Source organism: Haliotis cracherodii, unplaced genomic scaffold (assembly GCF_022045235.1).
Source record: "Haliotis cracherodii isolate W230 unplaced genomic scaffold, xgHalCrac1.p SCAF_11, whole genome shotgun sequence".
Lineage (NCBI taxonomy): Eukaryota > Metazoa > Mollusca > Gastropoda > Lepetellida > Haliotidae > Haliotis > Haliotis cracherodii.
The window spans coordinates 42,611,985-42,627,063 of NW_027266266.1; the positions used below are offsets into that span (position 1 = coordinate 42,611,985).

The following is a 15,079-nucleotide window of genomic DNA, read 5'->3' on the forward strand; positions in this document are numbered from 1 at the left end:
ATGGAAGTAAATGAGAAGTCAGGTGTCTGTCTGCATATCAACAACGAATCACCACAATTTAGACGGAGGCTCAACACATTCCAGGCCCTGAATAGTCGGACTGTGCAGTATTCTCTAGCACGAGCTGGTTTCAAGTTAATAGGTAGGTAACACAGCGAATTCTTAATGTACTATATAGGTATCAACCACGTAGTTTTTTTTCTGTTGATGGGCCTAGGGTGTGACAATATATCTTTTTCGGTCCTCTGCTGGTGGGGAGGTGGAACTATGGCAAAACGATTTTGGTGTCCATATTATCTTCTTATTGGTTGGAATGTGACACTTTGTTTCAACAAATGTATTTCCTTAAACGCCATTTAACTCCCAAAAAAACGTTGAAATCTGAAAATGTACTTGCCACTATTGTGGAGAGGAATCGTTTTGGAGGTGGCTCTGTGATGATTTGGGGTGGGATAACAGCACGGCACCGAACCCCTTTGGTGGTTGTGCAGGGCAATCTCACCGGTGTTGGCTACAGAGATCAGTTTCTGAGGCCTGTGGTCATTCCTTTCCTGCAACGTCATGGCCCGGGATTGACATTTCAACAGGACAACGCTCGTCCTCACACGGCTAGGGTCGCAATGGATTTCCTTCACCATAACAATGTCATGTTACTGCCATGGCCTGCAATTTCTCCAGATCTCTCCCCAACAGCATGTGTGGGATGAAATGGAGCGCCGTCTGCGTCGTCTTCCACATCCTCCAGATAACGTCCGTGACTTGGCACAGGATTTGAGGAGGATATGGCAGGCCATTCCCCAGGCCTTCCATGCCCAGTTGGTGGACTCCATGCGTCGCCGATGCACTGCTGTGATTCACGCACAGGGTGGTCATACCCGTTATTGACTTTGTGACTTTGTCGTATGACCCCCTACTCCATTTTGATCTTCTGACGTCATCGTAACAGATGTTGTTCAGGTCCCGTTGATATTTTCTTATGGTCCGATCATTCAGCTGCTACAGCGTCTGCATCATTTTGTTCTTGCTGTGTTGTATTTCAATCCAGAATATATTTTCTCCGTGCACAGTTTCTTTATGTGGCTAGTATAGTAATATCTGCCAAGGACAATCCGTTCTTGTATTATGTATGTTGAGAGTTTATAAATCTATTTCAGGACCTGGTACCAAAGTGCAATGTGACGTCTGCATGGGAAGGTACAACTGGACAGAAGGAGACGACCCTTTTGCTGAACACCAGAAATACTTTGAAGACTGTGCTTTTATCATACAGTTAGCACAGGACATGAAGAAACCTGTTACAGCTCAGTATAAAGCTCAGTACCAAAGGCTGGCATCCTTTTCCTCAAGGCCATTCCAAATTTTACCAAACCTTTTTGCGGCGGCTGGCTTTTACTATGACGGAGAACAGACGCGGTGTTTCTACTGTGGATTGGAACTCCGGGATTGGGGTCCTTGTGATGACCCGTTCTTAGCCCATCAAATGTTCAATCCATGCTGTGGCTACATCAGGAACAGATCGAATTTCCAGACACTTGGCATTTCGGAATATGCTGATTGGTCACTTGCGGACAGAACTTCACTTCGACAGATTGTAGGAGCAAGTCTAATCAAAGACCCACACCTTCGGGGACAACTGGACGAGGTCAACTCGTCCCTTCCTCTTGTTGTGGAGTTATCAAATGTGTATGATCTTGAAACAATACTCAAAGAAATGAAACTCCAGATTATTAGAACTGGAATGAACTTTGAGACTGTTGCAGATTTTATTTCTGGAGTTGATAAGCGAAAAGAAGCAATGGGAAACAAAACAACTGATACCCAAATGGCTGGCCAAGGTCCACAACTCTTTTCTGAGAACCAGAGACTTCACCAGTTGAAGTTGTGCAAGTCATGCAATACTGATGCCTTGGTTGTCTTCTTGCCATGCGGTCATCTGGTTAGTTGCTACTTGTGTGCAGCGACCATTCAGAAATGTCCCATCTGCAGAGCGGGGATTCATGGTACAGTGCCAGTTTATTATTCATGACATATCTGTGAAGATCTGGTATTTGACTTAGTAGTGAATGTTGTTCAAGGTCAAAGCCTGCAATATTCCAACCACAAGAAAAGGGATAATTCATAAAACAGTGCAAGACATGCAATGACGATGATGCCATGGTTGTCCTCTTGCCATGTGGTCATCTGATTAGCTGCTACTCATGGGCTTCTTCAGTTCAGAAGTGTCCCATCTGCCGAGCAGTGATCCACGGTACAGTGCCAGTATTCATGACATGTCTTTGAAGACCTTGGGGGTATTTGAGTGTGTGAATGCTGTTTAACACCAAAGACAGCAATATTCCAACTACGCATATATATCACTGAATCATTAGGGTAATGATCCAAGCAATAAGGGTTCAACAACAGGCCTTTTACCAATTTGTGAAACATGTGAAATCTTGCTGCCTTGACCTGAACATGTGAAATATTGCTGCCTGTAATAAATGTAATCAACTTAAAGTATTATTCTTTTCGTTTGTAATAATGTGTGCTGTATATCCTTAGTTCTGCTTTAGATTTGTGACACCTGTTTCTTCTCATCATGTGACATGACCCAGTCCTTGCAACCATTTGGAGGAACAAAGTATTCTTGTACCCACCTCTCAGCAGATACTGGTGGCGTCAGACATTATGAAAAAAAACAAGGCCAATGTCATATGTAGATATTTCCAAAACACACTTTTAACTATAGAATGTAGAAGTGAGTGAGTATGGTTTCACCCCGCTTTTAACAATATTCCAGCAATTTCATGGAAGGGGGCACCAGAAATAGGCTTTATACGCTGAACCCATGTCGGGAATCGAACCCGGATCTTTGAGGTGATGAGCGAATGCTTTAACCACTAGGCTACCCGACCGCCCCAAAGAATGTATGATAAAACAAAAGGATGGTGTCTTACTTTTCCAGGTATATAGTTATATATTTTGTCAATTTTATCAATAAAATAAGTTGTTGAATAGCAATATGTTGACTGCGTGGAGAGCATGAGATGAAAGTGCAGTGCTAACAGAAGGAAGAACAGATCATGATGAAAGATGGAGAAACAATGACAATGGCTAACAATGAAAATGTGATTTTTTGGTGTTTTTATTGTTTTGTTTGTTTAATGCCACACTCAGCAATATTCCAGCTGTATGACGGCGGTCTGTAAATAATCGAGTCCAGACCAGATAATCCAGTGATTGACATCATGAACATCAATCCATGCAATTGGGATACGATGACATGCATCAACCAAGTCAGCGAGCCTGACCAGCCGATCCTGTTAGTCGCCTCTTACAACAAGCATAGTCGTCGCCTTTTACAGCAAGCATGGGTTACTGAAGACTGATAACATGAAGGAGAACTAAAAAAGTAAAACAGCTGAGTGACATGCCAGCTTATTTTGGGAAAACGTGACGCACAACATGTCCATTAGCACAAACGTTAAAACCACGATCACAGGTATGGTTTTATTATTAGGATATCATTATTAGGGTCATTACTAGAACTTAAACCCATATTCATAGGATCCTGTCACGACTAAGGGATTCAACTCCATTCAGACAATTCAGCCACCCAGCCTTGAGAGATGTGTTACAAACAAATCATGACATGAATGCACGTCTAACAATATGATAAAAGTCATTCTGTGGATTTGTGAGGAACTAAAATGTGAAACTGATCACAAAGGTAACAATGGTTCAAATTGGAATGATGGTGGCAAACAAACATGGTTGGTAATATGAACATACAACAACCGTCTTTCATCATATTCAATAACCATGGTAAAATATCCATAACATATCACAAGTACACCATCATTATAATGAGTTTAATGCCGCTTCCAACAGTATTGCAGTCATATCACGGTGTGTCAGCTAAATGTGGGAGGAAAGCCCGAAGTGATGCAGGTCTCAGATGGGTATGATGACAACACCTAGAAACATAATCGGGGTGGAGCAGGATTCGAACTCACGACTATAGGTGTCTGATGTGCCTGAGGAATGCAGCTCTGGACAGCAAATTGCGGTGCCTCAGATGACTGGGTTGCATCGTGCCCCCCCCCCATCATCATCATACTCATCTATATTGAACACTGACTCATCCCTTGTGACAGTTTAGACCCTTCTCAACTCTATGCAAAAGTAACTGTCATCATGTTGTTCTTTATTGCACTGTTATTTCATTAGAAGCATTTCTTTCTTTTACAGATTTTCAGGTTTTTAATTAGGATGAAAATAGACCCCATAAAGTTTTTAAGATATTTCAATTATAAAATTCAAAATTTAAACAAATTAAATTTCTGCCATTTTTGTCATTATTACACAAGATCAATCTATACACCATTTAGTAATCTAAATAATTCATATAATCAGAATAGTCACTTTTCTGCTGTCAATAAAATCAATCAGTTACTTTTGCCTTTTACACAAGGACAGAACACGATCACTCAAGACTGTGAAACAGATTCATCCGTAGCTTCTTTGAGTTTTTCCTCCAGAGCAACATCTAGCTCCTTGTGGAGATCCTTGTCAATGTCCACTGTGTGCAAGTCTTCCATGCCTTCTTTCGGCTCGTCTCCGATAAGAATGTCGATGAGACTCATGATGGCGACATTGTTGACTCGATCTGTCTCCCACTTATGGAGTTCTCTCATAATGACGTAGGTGTTCTTCTCCTTGATGTACAGCCGCCATTTCCTCGTTGAACAAAGCTGGGACAAGAAATAGTTGAGTTAGCACAAAGGGTGTGTGAGTGAGTGAGTATGGTTTTACGCCGCTTCGTCTTCGGCGTGATGAGCGAACGCTTTAACCACTAGGCTACCCGACCGCCCCGTTAGCACAAAGAGAGAGAGAGAGAGAGAGAGAGAGAGTGAGAGTGAGAGGGTGAGTGAGGCAGATTTTATGCTGCTTCTAGCATTATTCAAGCAATATACAGGCAGGGGACACCTGAAAAGGGCTTCATACAATGTACCCATGTGAGAGTGAGTTTTGTTTTACCCTGCTTTTAGCAATATTCCTGCCACATCACGCCTGAGGATGCCTGAAATGGGCTTCACACACTGTACCCTTGAGGTGAACTGAACCCGGGTCTTTGGCGCAACAGGTATACGCTTTAACCATTAGGCTACTCCCTCACCCTGCTAGTACAAAGAGTATTCTCCCATCCCATATATTGGGTCTGAACCCAAGCCTAGTAATTGACAAACTAGGCAACGCAAGTAAGTGTTGTTTGTTTGTTGTTTACACCGCACTCAGCAACATTCCAGCTATATGACAGAGGTCTGTAAATATTCAAGGCTGGACCAGACAATCCAGTGATTTACATCATGTGCAATCGATCCACACAATTGGAATACGATGACATGCATCAAGCAAGTCAGCGAGTCTGACCACCAAATCCTGTCACTCACCTTTTACAGCAAGCATTGTCAAGTAAGTTAACGGTTGTGCAAATGAAGGAAGAGAATTTTTTTTCATGTCTACATCTTTCCCTGACATGAGTGAGTGAGTGAGTTTGGTTTAATACGGCTTATATGAGCAATATGCCAGTTATATCAACTGTTGACCTCATGTGAGTGCACATTCTCAAAACTGTAGATGATCCTTAAGGGGCTCCATAAAACCATCTTTGTTGACACTGTGGATAGTCCTTGAAGAGCTCCACAAGATCCCCTATGTTAAAACAGAAGATACTCCTCAAGGAGCTCCACATTACCACTTTCTTAACACTGTAGATGTTCCTCAAGGGGCTCTATTAGACTCCCTATGTTAACACTTCAGATGCTCCACAAGGAGCTCCATTAGACTCCCTATGTTAACACTGTAGATGCTCCACAGGGAGCTCAATTAGACTCCCTATGTAAACACTGCAGATGCTTCAAGGAGATCCATTAGAACCCCTATGTAAACACTGCAGATAATCAAGGAGATCAACTAGAACCCCCTATGTTAACACTGCAGAAGCTCCACAAGAAGCTCCATTAGACCCCCTTTGTTAAGACTGTAGATGTTCCTCAAGAAGCTCCATAAGACCCCCTATGTTAACATTGTAGATGCTCCACAAGGAGCTCCATTAGACATCCTATGTAAATACTGCAGATGCTTCTCAAGGAGATCCATTAGAACCCCTATGTAAACACTGCAGATAATCAAGGAGATACACTAGGCCCCCCTATGTTAACACTGCAGAAGCTCCACAAGAAGCTCCATTAGACCCCCTTTGTTAACACTGTAGATGTTCCTCAAGGAGCTCCATTAGACCACCTATGTTAACACTGTAGATGTTCCTCAAGGAGCTCCATTAGACCACCTATGTTAACACTGTAGATGTTCCTCAAGGAGCTCCATAAGACCCCCTGTAGATGCTCCTCAAGGAGATCCACTAGACCCCCCTATGTAAACACTGCAGATGCTTCTGAAGGAGATCCATTGGAACCCCTATGTAAACACTGCAGATAATCAAGGAGATCCACTAGACCCCCCTATGTTAACACTGCAAATGCTTCTCAAGGAGAACCATTAGAACCCCTATGTAAACACTGCAGATAATCAAGGAGATCCACTAGACCCCCCTATGTAAACACTGCAGATGCTTCTCAAGTAGATCCATTAGAACCCCTATGTAAACACTGTAGATAATCAAGGAGATCCACTAGACCCCCCTATGTAAACACTGCAGATGCTTCTCAAGTAGATCCATTAGAACCCCTATGTAAACACAGTAGATAATCAAGGAGATCCACTAGACCCCCTTTGTTAACACCGTATATGCTCCTCAAGGAGCTCCACTAGAACCCCTTTGTTAACACTGTAGATATTCCTGAAGGAGCCCAATTAGAACCCCTATGTTAACACTTTAGACGTTCCTCAATGAGGTCCACTAGAACCCCTATGTTAACACTGTAGATGCTCCTCAAAAAGCTCCATAAGACCCCCCATGTTAACACTTTAGACATTCCTCAATGAGGTCCACTAAAACCCCTATGTTAACACTGTAGATGCTTCACAAGGAGCTCCATTCGACCCCCTATGTTAACACTGGACGTTCCTCAAAAAGATCAATAAGACCCCCTATGTTAACACTGTAGATGCTCCACAAGAAGCTCCATTAGACTCCCTGTGTTAACACCTGTTGAAGCTTCTCAAGAAGCTCCATAAGACCCCCTATGTTAACAATGCAGATGCTTCAAGGAGCTCCATTAGACCCCCTTTGTTAACACTGTAGATGCTCCTCAAGGAGCTCCATTAAACTCCCTATGTTAACACTGTAGATGTTCCTCAAGGAGCTCCATTAGACCCCCTATGTTAACACTGTAGATGTTCCTCAAGGAGCTCCATTAGACCCCCTATGTTAACACCTGTAGATGTTCCTCAATGAGCTCCACTAGACCTGCTATGTTAACACTGTAGATGTTCCCCAAGGAGCTCCATTAGACCCCCTATGTTAACACTGCAGATGTTCCTCAAGGAGCTCCATTAGAACCCCTATGTAAACACTGTAGATGCTTCTCAAGGAGATCCATTAGAACCCCTATGTAAACATTGCAGATGCTTCTCAAGAAGATCCATTAGAACCCCTATGTTAACACTGTAGATATTCCTCAAGAAGCTCCATAAGACCCCCTATGTTAACACTGTAGATGCTCCACAAGGAGCTTAATTAGACTCCCTATGTAAACACTGCAGATGCTTCTCAAGGAGATCCATTAGAACCCCTATGTAAACACTGCAGATGCTTCTCAAGGAGATCCATTAGAACCCCTATGTAAACACTGCAGATGCTTCTCAAGGAGATCCATTAGAACCCCTATGTAAACACTGCAGATAGTCCTCAAAGAGTTACGAACCTGTGTTACTGCTTCCACCAACATCTTCCGAATGTCTGGATCCTTCTCCCGCTCCTTCTCTGGAGGTAGGTACTGGAGGTCATCCGGGAGTCGGTCCATGTCATCCTCATCAAATTCTTCTGGCCCAGCCAGGGGCAGCAGCAGTCGAGGCAAGATGTCCACCTGGTCCCCCATCAACCAGTCATGGCGGTCTACACAAACACAGAATCAGTGTGTAGCAATGTAAGACTTACCTTTAGAATGTGACAAGATGTCAACCAGTTGTGGCAATCTGCACAAATACCATCTTCCCTGAGGCAGTTAACTGACTTTATAAGTCCAGTTTCCACAATTGCCAAACTACTCGAATTTCCAGGCTCGATCATAGCTCCACTCATGATTACGACCAATCAGTTGACATCTCTCATAAACCAAATGGTGGCGCCCAGTCAAGACGATCTGATCAAGATCTTTATTGTAATAAAATGGGTCTTACCTCGCGAAGTGCATCAAATCACTTGAGCACCTTCATTAAAATCATGAAAAGATTTTGAAAATATCTGTCGACACCCAGTTGATGACACACTACTCTGCAAATCCTGCAGTCGACCGAAATCAGTCAGTTAATGCCCTTGCTTCGGGAAGATGCACAAATACAGAATCAGTGTACAGTCAAGTCCCGTTAATCCGACATCGATGGTTGCATATGATTGTGTCGGATTAACGAGTATGTCGGATAAACGAAATTTAGTAGTATCAACGTTCGTGATCGAAAATCAGATAACTACACAATAGATAAGGATTCAAACACGTTATAAAAAATATAAAATATATATTCATATTGTTATGTTACATTGCTGGCGGAATATGTTTTCTAATCATGCAACCTCTAAAGTTTAACACAAAACAACTGTTACGGACTGTATGACAAATTCAAAATACTTTAAAAAGCATAGTCTGGAATGGAAGTCGCAACTTTGAAACTGGTACCCAAAGCTTGAGAAAGCTGCTTTCTAAGTGGCTCACATCGACTTCCTGTTGGTCATTTTTTGGTCGGTCATAGTTCGCGAAAGGTTGTTCTGACGTGACTTGTAATGGGATGTCCTCGTCGATAGCGAGAACTTGTATCTGATTTTAATAAGATTGAGGTAATCTAAGCATGTGAATTATCCTGTTTTCTTTATTTAAAGCTTTAATTGTTTATTGTTAAGCAAGTTTATCTCTGCAGCTTTGTAATATGCAGCTACCAGCCGACTTGCCTCGCATCAAAACACTGGCTGTGTACTCGCGGGCAGATGACCACGGAGTATGCTGATCACTGTGTCGGATTAACGAGACTGATTTCAGTAATTCGTTGCAAATTAGGTGTGTCGGAGTCGGAGTACAAGACTGTCAGATTAACGGGTCTAAATAGCACTGATTTAATCGGTTCCCATCATGTTGGATAAAGCCGATTGTCAGATTAACAAATGTCGGATTAACGAGACTTGACTGTATAGCCATGTAAAGATTTACAAGTAGAAAGTGACAAAATGTCCCGTTGACATCCCATCAACCTGTCGTGGCAGTCTACACAAACACAGAATGCGTGTGTGTGTGTGTGGGGGGGTAATTCTGGAGAAACGTCTGTCAACAGCATAATCTGACAGTGAACAACAGTGCATGAACGTCACCCTGATGCCCTGCAGATGGATCATCAGGACACAAACGTCAAAATAACAATGCATATTTTCCTCTGAACATGCTGAAGAGGCACAGTACTTTTTCCCCATACTTTCCAGTGAGGGAGTGAATGAATGTTGCTTTACGCCACAGTCAGCAATCAGTATGAAGGTCCTGGGGTCCTAATATTACAAAGATTGAGTGGGTTCCAGACTCATATACCACAGTACCATGTGTTAAGGACCCCAGGACTCCCACCCTCGCACTTTATTTGAATGCTGGCAATTTGCCAAGTCTATCTTGGCAGCCTGTAAAGAACCAAGACTGGACCAGACAAACCTGTGACTGAACACCTGAGCATCAACCCTTCCATCGTCGTCATACAGCTGGAATATTGCTGAGAGAGGTGTTAAACAAAAAAACAAAAAACACACAACAGATAGCCTGACCACCCAAATCCATTACCCAGCTGCTGGACCTCTGTGCTGCTCCCCAAAACTGGTTTTATTTAGAATTGTCGCTACACAGATCCAAATCTGCATTGCACTTTATATGCTTCAGGAAAGTACTGTTGTCGTGATCTAACAACAATGCAACATGTATGCAATTGTTGTTACTGTTAATCCCCTGCCGTTAATTCTCCACCTACTATAAACATTCTGTACAACGTCCCTCATTCAGTCCTGCTTGGCAACGGTATAAGGATCTGTACCGAAACGTCACTTTTTACAGTATTAAAGAAGTTGTTATCGATAAAATTGTGTCTACCTTGTCACCCATCAACTTCTAAGTAATGCCTATCAAACAAAGACAAAATATGCAGAAAACAGGGTCCTTATCAACTTATCCTTTGTCCTATGGAAAACATCAACTAACCTGTCTCAAAGCAGCAATTTTTCAGAGTTCCAACAACCCCTCCTCTTCGTAGATGGGAGCCTTTGTATTCTGTGAATGGTATCAGCCTTTGTAGAATGCGACTGTTCTTGTCCATCAACTCCTGTCTGATGGAGGAAATCTGAGTCAGATTGGACAGGAGCAGCCCCAGACAGTCCAGGGTAGCAGACTGGTTGTAGTCCAAGTTACACAGAGCGTCAACCATCTTCTCCACACCAACATCATCACGATGCTCTTCCACGACAGCTGCAAGTTTCAGAGCACATCTCTGTGTCCGTGTCATATTGGCTAACATGCTGCCCACCAGGTCGGCAAAATCACTTTCTTTTCTCAACAAATATTTCATCAAGTCTAGACTTATATTGGGAAATTTGGCCAGATTTAGTAAATGCCATGAAATGTCTTCATCTGTTGCCAAATTGAGCAAACTTCGGAACGCATCTTTTATGATATCTTGCATGTCATCAGAGGTCAAGGACACAATTGCTTCCAGGAAAACTGGATTATCTTTGACAAACTGAACACCCTCTTTCTTCCCAGTTAGACCAAGAATGAAGCCGAGAGCCTTGTGTTTCACGTCTGGTCGAGCAGATGGAGACAGAAATGGCAGCATTTCCTCTTTCACTGTCTGCATGGTCGCTTCATCAAGGGCAGACATTGTCTGGAAACAAATCAGAAGGCATTGTTACCATGGTTACCTTTGCGGCTAAATCAGAGCATTGTCCGTCTTTGTCTTCAGTAAATTTTACTGTCCATCTTTAGTACATAGAGCTATGTATTCCTCTTCCAATAACATGACAAAACTATTTCCACTGAGTGAGTGAGTGAGTTGGGTTTAGTGCCGCTTTTAACATTATTCCAGTTATATCACGGCGTGTCAGCTTAATGTGGGAGGAAAGCCCGAAGTGATGCATGTCTCAGACGTTTACCACTTCGGTGAAACCCACGAGCATGGGTATGGTGCTGACAAACCTAGAAACATAATCAGGGCGAACCGGGATTCGAACCCACAATCATAGGTTTCTGGCATGTCCAAGGGACGCAACACTGCACAGCAAATCGCGGCGCCTTAGATGACTGGGCCACCCGTGCCCCAAATATTTCAACTGAAACTGTGTCTTGTTTTCAACCAGAACATGTGAACTATTCCAGTGTTCCCCATTCCTCTGCCATGTTGATAATTTTATTTACATGAAATTCTTAGGGAAGCAACTTAACTTCTTCATGCTAGTTGCGTTTTCAGTTTCATAACTCATTTATTTTCTTTGTAAAATCTTCATTTATTCAGTTCTCAAAACAAGCATCAGATAAGCGTGATAATGTGACATATTCTTTCCTGGAATACCAAATGCAAATATCATAAAATAAGTGTATGTATATGATGTATTATTATGAGAAGACTGCCGTCATATAGCTATATACATATATATATATATATATATTTATATATATATATTTATAAATATAATATATATAATATATATATATATATATCAGTATGGTCACAAACCTGTAGTCAAAACGGCCACAAAGAAAAAGTCAAAACGGCGACAACAAAAAATAATAATAATGTGAGCAGGATGTGTACAGATTATGCATGTCAGATGTTGTTATTACAGTGTATTATCTTCCAGTGGAGTGCATGTGTTGTTGTTTTAACCAATCTCATCAATTTACTATGATCTCCTTACTGACCAATGTCAAACCGTTGTGCAATCTCATTAAAATCAGATCTTAGTTCTTGCTACAGCTAAACAAAGATCTGAGGATATCCCATTATAGGTCATGTCAGACCGACCTTGCGTGAACTTTGACCGACCAATGGAATGACCAATCAATAGGCATTTTTCTCGTGCTTTACGGCACTAGATTCAAATTGGCGACCGCGCTTCGAAACATATTTTGGAAAATTCTCGATTACAAATTTGAAGCCTGAACAAAAGAACATTCTGGAATGGCTAATAGATGGTCTAGATTGTATGGATTTAGTCGTTAAACCCGTAACTATAGTTCGGAGTTAAAGTTTTCGAGGTTGCATGAGTAGAAATCACATTCCGACTGCCACTTTCATAATCTGGTAAGCGATGCTGTGATTGGTCGGATGAAAGGTCGTTCTGACGTGACCCTAGTGGGATGTCCTTAGATCTTTGTTCAGCGGTAGCGAGAACTGAGGTCTGATTTTAGTGAGATTGACCGTTGTGTAGACATGAATAAACTTTTATTCTAATGATGATGAAACCTTTTGCTGCCTGGAGATTATACAAGGGAGGGGACACCAAATGGGCTTCAAACTATGAACCAAGGGTTTAAATGTGTGATACGAGTTAGTGCTGAAGATCTGTGTGTCTACAATTAATCTGATCTGATCTAAGAACTGTTATACAATGTATATAATGCAATCAATGCATAATATATTTAATGTGACATAATACTTGAGTTTGTCTTCTTTATTTTCTGTGTGGCTGTTATTACTTTTTGTGTGTGTGGCCCTATTGCCTTATTTGTGGCCGTATTGGCTTTTCTGGGGCCCTTTCGACCTGCTCTCCCTTCAGACCCCAAACACAACTCTTGAAAACACCTGACATCAATTCCATACTCTGCACAAACACAGGGACAGGAGAGGTCCCTTTCTATCACATTGAGATGACAGTAGCACATATACACGAAACTCTCTAAGCCAAATGAGATCAAATGTTAATGAAAATATGTAACAATAACTTGTAAGTTGTATTCTGACACATACCTTGGTCAACAAAACACAAAACACACGTGTGTGTGTGTGCAGAAACCCCAGTTATCTCCCTTGCGGAAGCTGTTTTGTTTCGTTTCGAATAATACTTTTGGTTGTTGATTGACTCACAATCACATTAATGTAGGGCTTATCGATAATAAATGTTTATAATATCATTACCATCAAATTAACGCCAGTTTAATTATGTCAAATTACGAAAAAGCAGATGTGTTTAACTCTGTGCAGGTGTCCATGTTGCGGTAATATTTCCTGGTGGAAGAATTTTTTCAGAATATTTCTTTTTCACTTACTGATCAGGTTCTTTGAAGAAAAAATATCATTTTCATTCGCCATACGTAACCCGATTTTCTTTTCATTTTGGCGCAAACATGATTAATATCTAAATCCAAACACTCCAGAGTAAACAAATGTGATTAAGTTTCAAAAAAAAAAAATGATTCTGTGAGTAAAGAATTGATGTTGATCATTGATATAAATAGGCCTAAAGAATAAAATGTACGAAAGCGGTTAGATAACGGGTTAGACTTGATCGTTTCAGCTCCGTATTGGCCGACATCATGCACGTTCAACATTCAGACTACCTTTAAGAATATGGTATGATTATGAAGACTTTTGACATTGTGCTATTATGTTTCAGAATTTCATGATGGGATAGAACTGTATGTGATGTCTTGCATGTTGAAGGTAATGGTGATACCATCAAATGAATAAAGTTAATTCTTCGATGGACATAGACTTATATGTGCATTGATAAAACATTCATGCAGGAAAGATTGTAAACTTACAACTGTGTAACATGTGATTATCATCCCTTTCCTTCTATAATTGGTTTTAAGAAACTTTTCTCTGAGATAGAACATTATAATCATGTGTCAGAGGAACAGTCAGATTGTAAGCCATGTTGAGACTCTGATCACTTGTTCAAGGATGCTTGAAGATAACGGGGTAGAATAGGTCTTCAGTAACCCATGCTTGCCGTAAAAGGAGACTATGCTTGTCGTAAAAGTCGACTAACGGGATCGGGTGGTCCCAATATTGCATGGACCGATGCTCATGATATTAATTACTGGGTTGTCTGGTCCAGACTCGATTGTTTACAGACCGCCGTCATAAAGCTGTAATATTGCTGAGTGCGGCGTTAACAACAAACCAACCAATGAACACTAGTTCAAGCCTTTGTATTCAAATTAAGAGCAATACATTTTCAGCACATTTTTAAGACAAGAGCTACAAGTATCACAACCTTAAATTGTACAGGCCTCAGTGTGCTGCACAGTTTTTACTTTTGGCTCAAACTAAATTTCCTTGTGATCAGAACCTCAACAGTTTTAGCTCACCTGCACCAAAGGTCAAGTGGGCTGGGTTATTCATTGTGATGTCTGTAGGTTCTCAGAAATTTATCTGAAATAGGTTATCTGAATTTAAATTGTAAGTTACTGGTTTCCTCCAGTGATTTATGACACCTAAGATGCTGTCACAGCTTTATGGAAAAACATACTTGTCATGTTTTGGCTCCAAGTAATTTTGAGCGCAATTGTCTTAAAATAGGTATCCGGGGAATATTTAGTGGGTCTCAAAGTAATTTTTGGTTTTTGACATGATTTGGGTACTAATCTGTATTGGACCTCTACCATCCTATCACCATAACATAAAAAGTTCTTTTGATTTGCATTCTTCATCTGAAAATGCTGCAATTTGCCTTTACTTGGCATACAATTACCACAAAGGTTTGCAAAATAATCTTTTTATATTTATCAGATTGATTTTTTAAACAAACGAAAGGAATTAAAATGTTTGGGAAAACAGAAATATAAAAAAGAAAGAACTTACTACATTTTGCAAAAATACAGACCAGCAAATTAAATCTGCTCAAATGATCATAAGAAATATATTTTTGTGTATTGATATAGTGTGTTTATCACTA

The 15,079-nt window shown here is 41.0% G+C and overlaps 3 protein-coding genes across 4 annotated transcripts in view; 2 read left to right on the forward strand and 1 right to left on the reverse strand.

Annotated features, from left to right (window-relative positions):
- On the forward strand, positions 1-2,468 carry LOC139456525 (baculoviral IAP repeat-containing protein 8-like). Its single transcript, XM_071238294.1, has 2 exons — positions 1-142; positions 1,155-2,468. The coding sequence occupies exons 1-2, from the start codon at positions 1-3 to the stop codon at positions 2,024-2,026; spliced, it is 1,014 nt and encodes a 337-aa protein (XP_071094395.1). The 3' UTR covers positions 2,027-2,468.
- A 563-nt stretch (positions 2,469-3,031) lies between these two features.
- Positions 3,032-13,206, reverse strand: LOC139456524 (protein HGH1 homolog). The gene is made up of 4 exons (XM_071238293.1): positions 13,147-13,206; positions 10,386-11,064; positions 7,869-8,059; positions 3,032-4,733 (listed from the first exon to the last, which is right to left on the reverse strand). The coding sequence occupies exons 2-4, from the start codon at positions 11,059-11,061 to the stop codon at positions 4,470-4,472; spliced, it is 1,131 nt and encodes a 376-aa protein (XP_071094394.1). The 5' UTR covers positions 11,062-11,064; positions 13,147-13,206; the 3' UTR covers positions 3,032-4,469.
- A 162-nt stretch (positions 13,207-13,368) lies between these two features.
- The window catches only part of LOC139456526 (microprocessor complex subunit DGCR8-like), a 34,680-nt gene continuing 32,969 nt past the window's right edge, over positions 13,369-15,079 (forward strand). For both annotated transcript variants that reach the window (XM_071238295.1, XM_071238296.1), the window contains exons 1-2: positions 13,369-13,394; positions 13,793-13,839. The gene's annotated coding sequence lies outside the window, so the exon portion shown is untranslated. The remainder of the gene's footprint in view (positions 13,395-13,792; positions 13,840-15,079) is intronic.

Coding starts and splice junctions, on each gene's coding strand:
- LOC139456525 (XM_071238294.1), top strand. CDS start 1: ATGGAAGTAAATGAGAAGTCAGGTGTCTGTCTGCATATCAACAACGAA. Junction 143..1,154: donor AGCTGGTTTCAAGTTAATAG/GTAGGTAACACA, acceptor AATCTATTTCAG/GACCTGGTACCAAAGTGCAA.
- LOC139456524 (XM_071238293.1), bottom strand. CDS start 11,061: ATGTCTGCCCTTGATGAAGCGACCATGCAGACAGTGAAAGAGGAAATG. Junction 8,060..10,385: donor AAATTGCTGCTTTGAGACAG/GTTAGTTGATGT, acceptor GTGTTTGTGTAG/ACCGCCATGACTGGTTGATG. Junction 4,734..7,868: donor TGGTGGAAGCAGTAACACAG/GTTCGTAACTCT, acceptor TTCTTGTCCCAG/CTTTGTTCAACGAGGAAATG.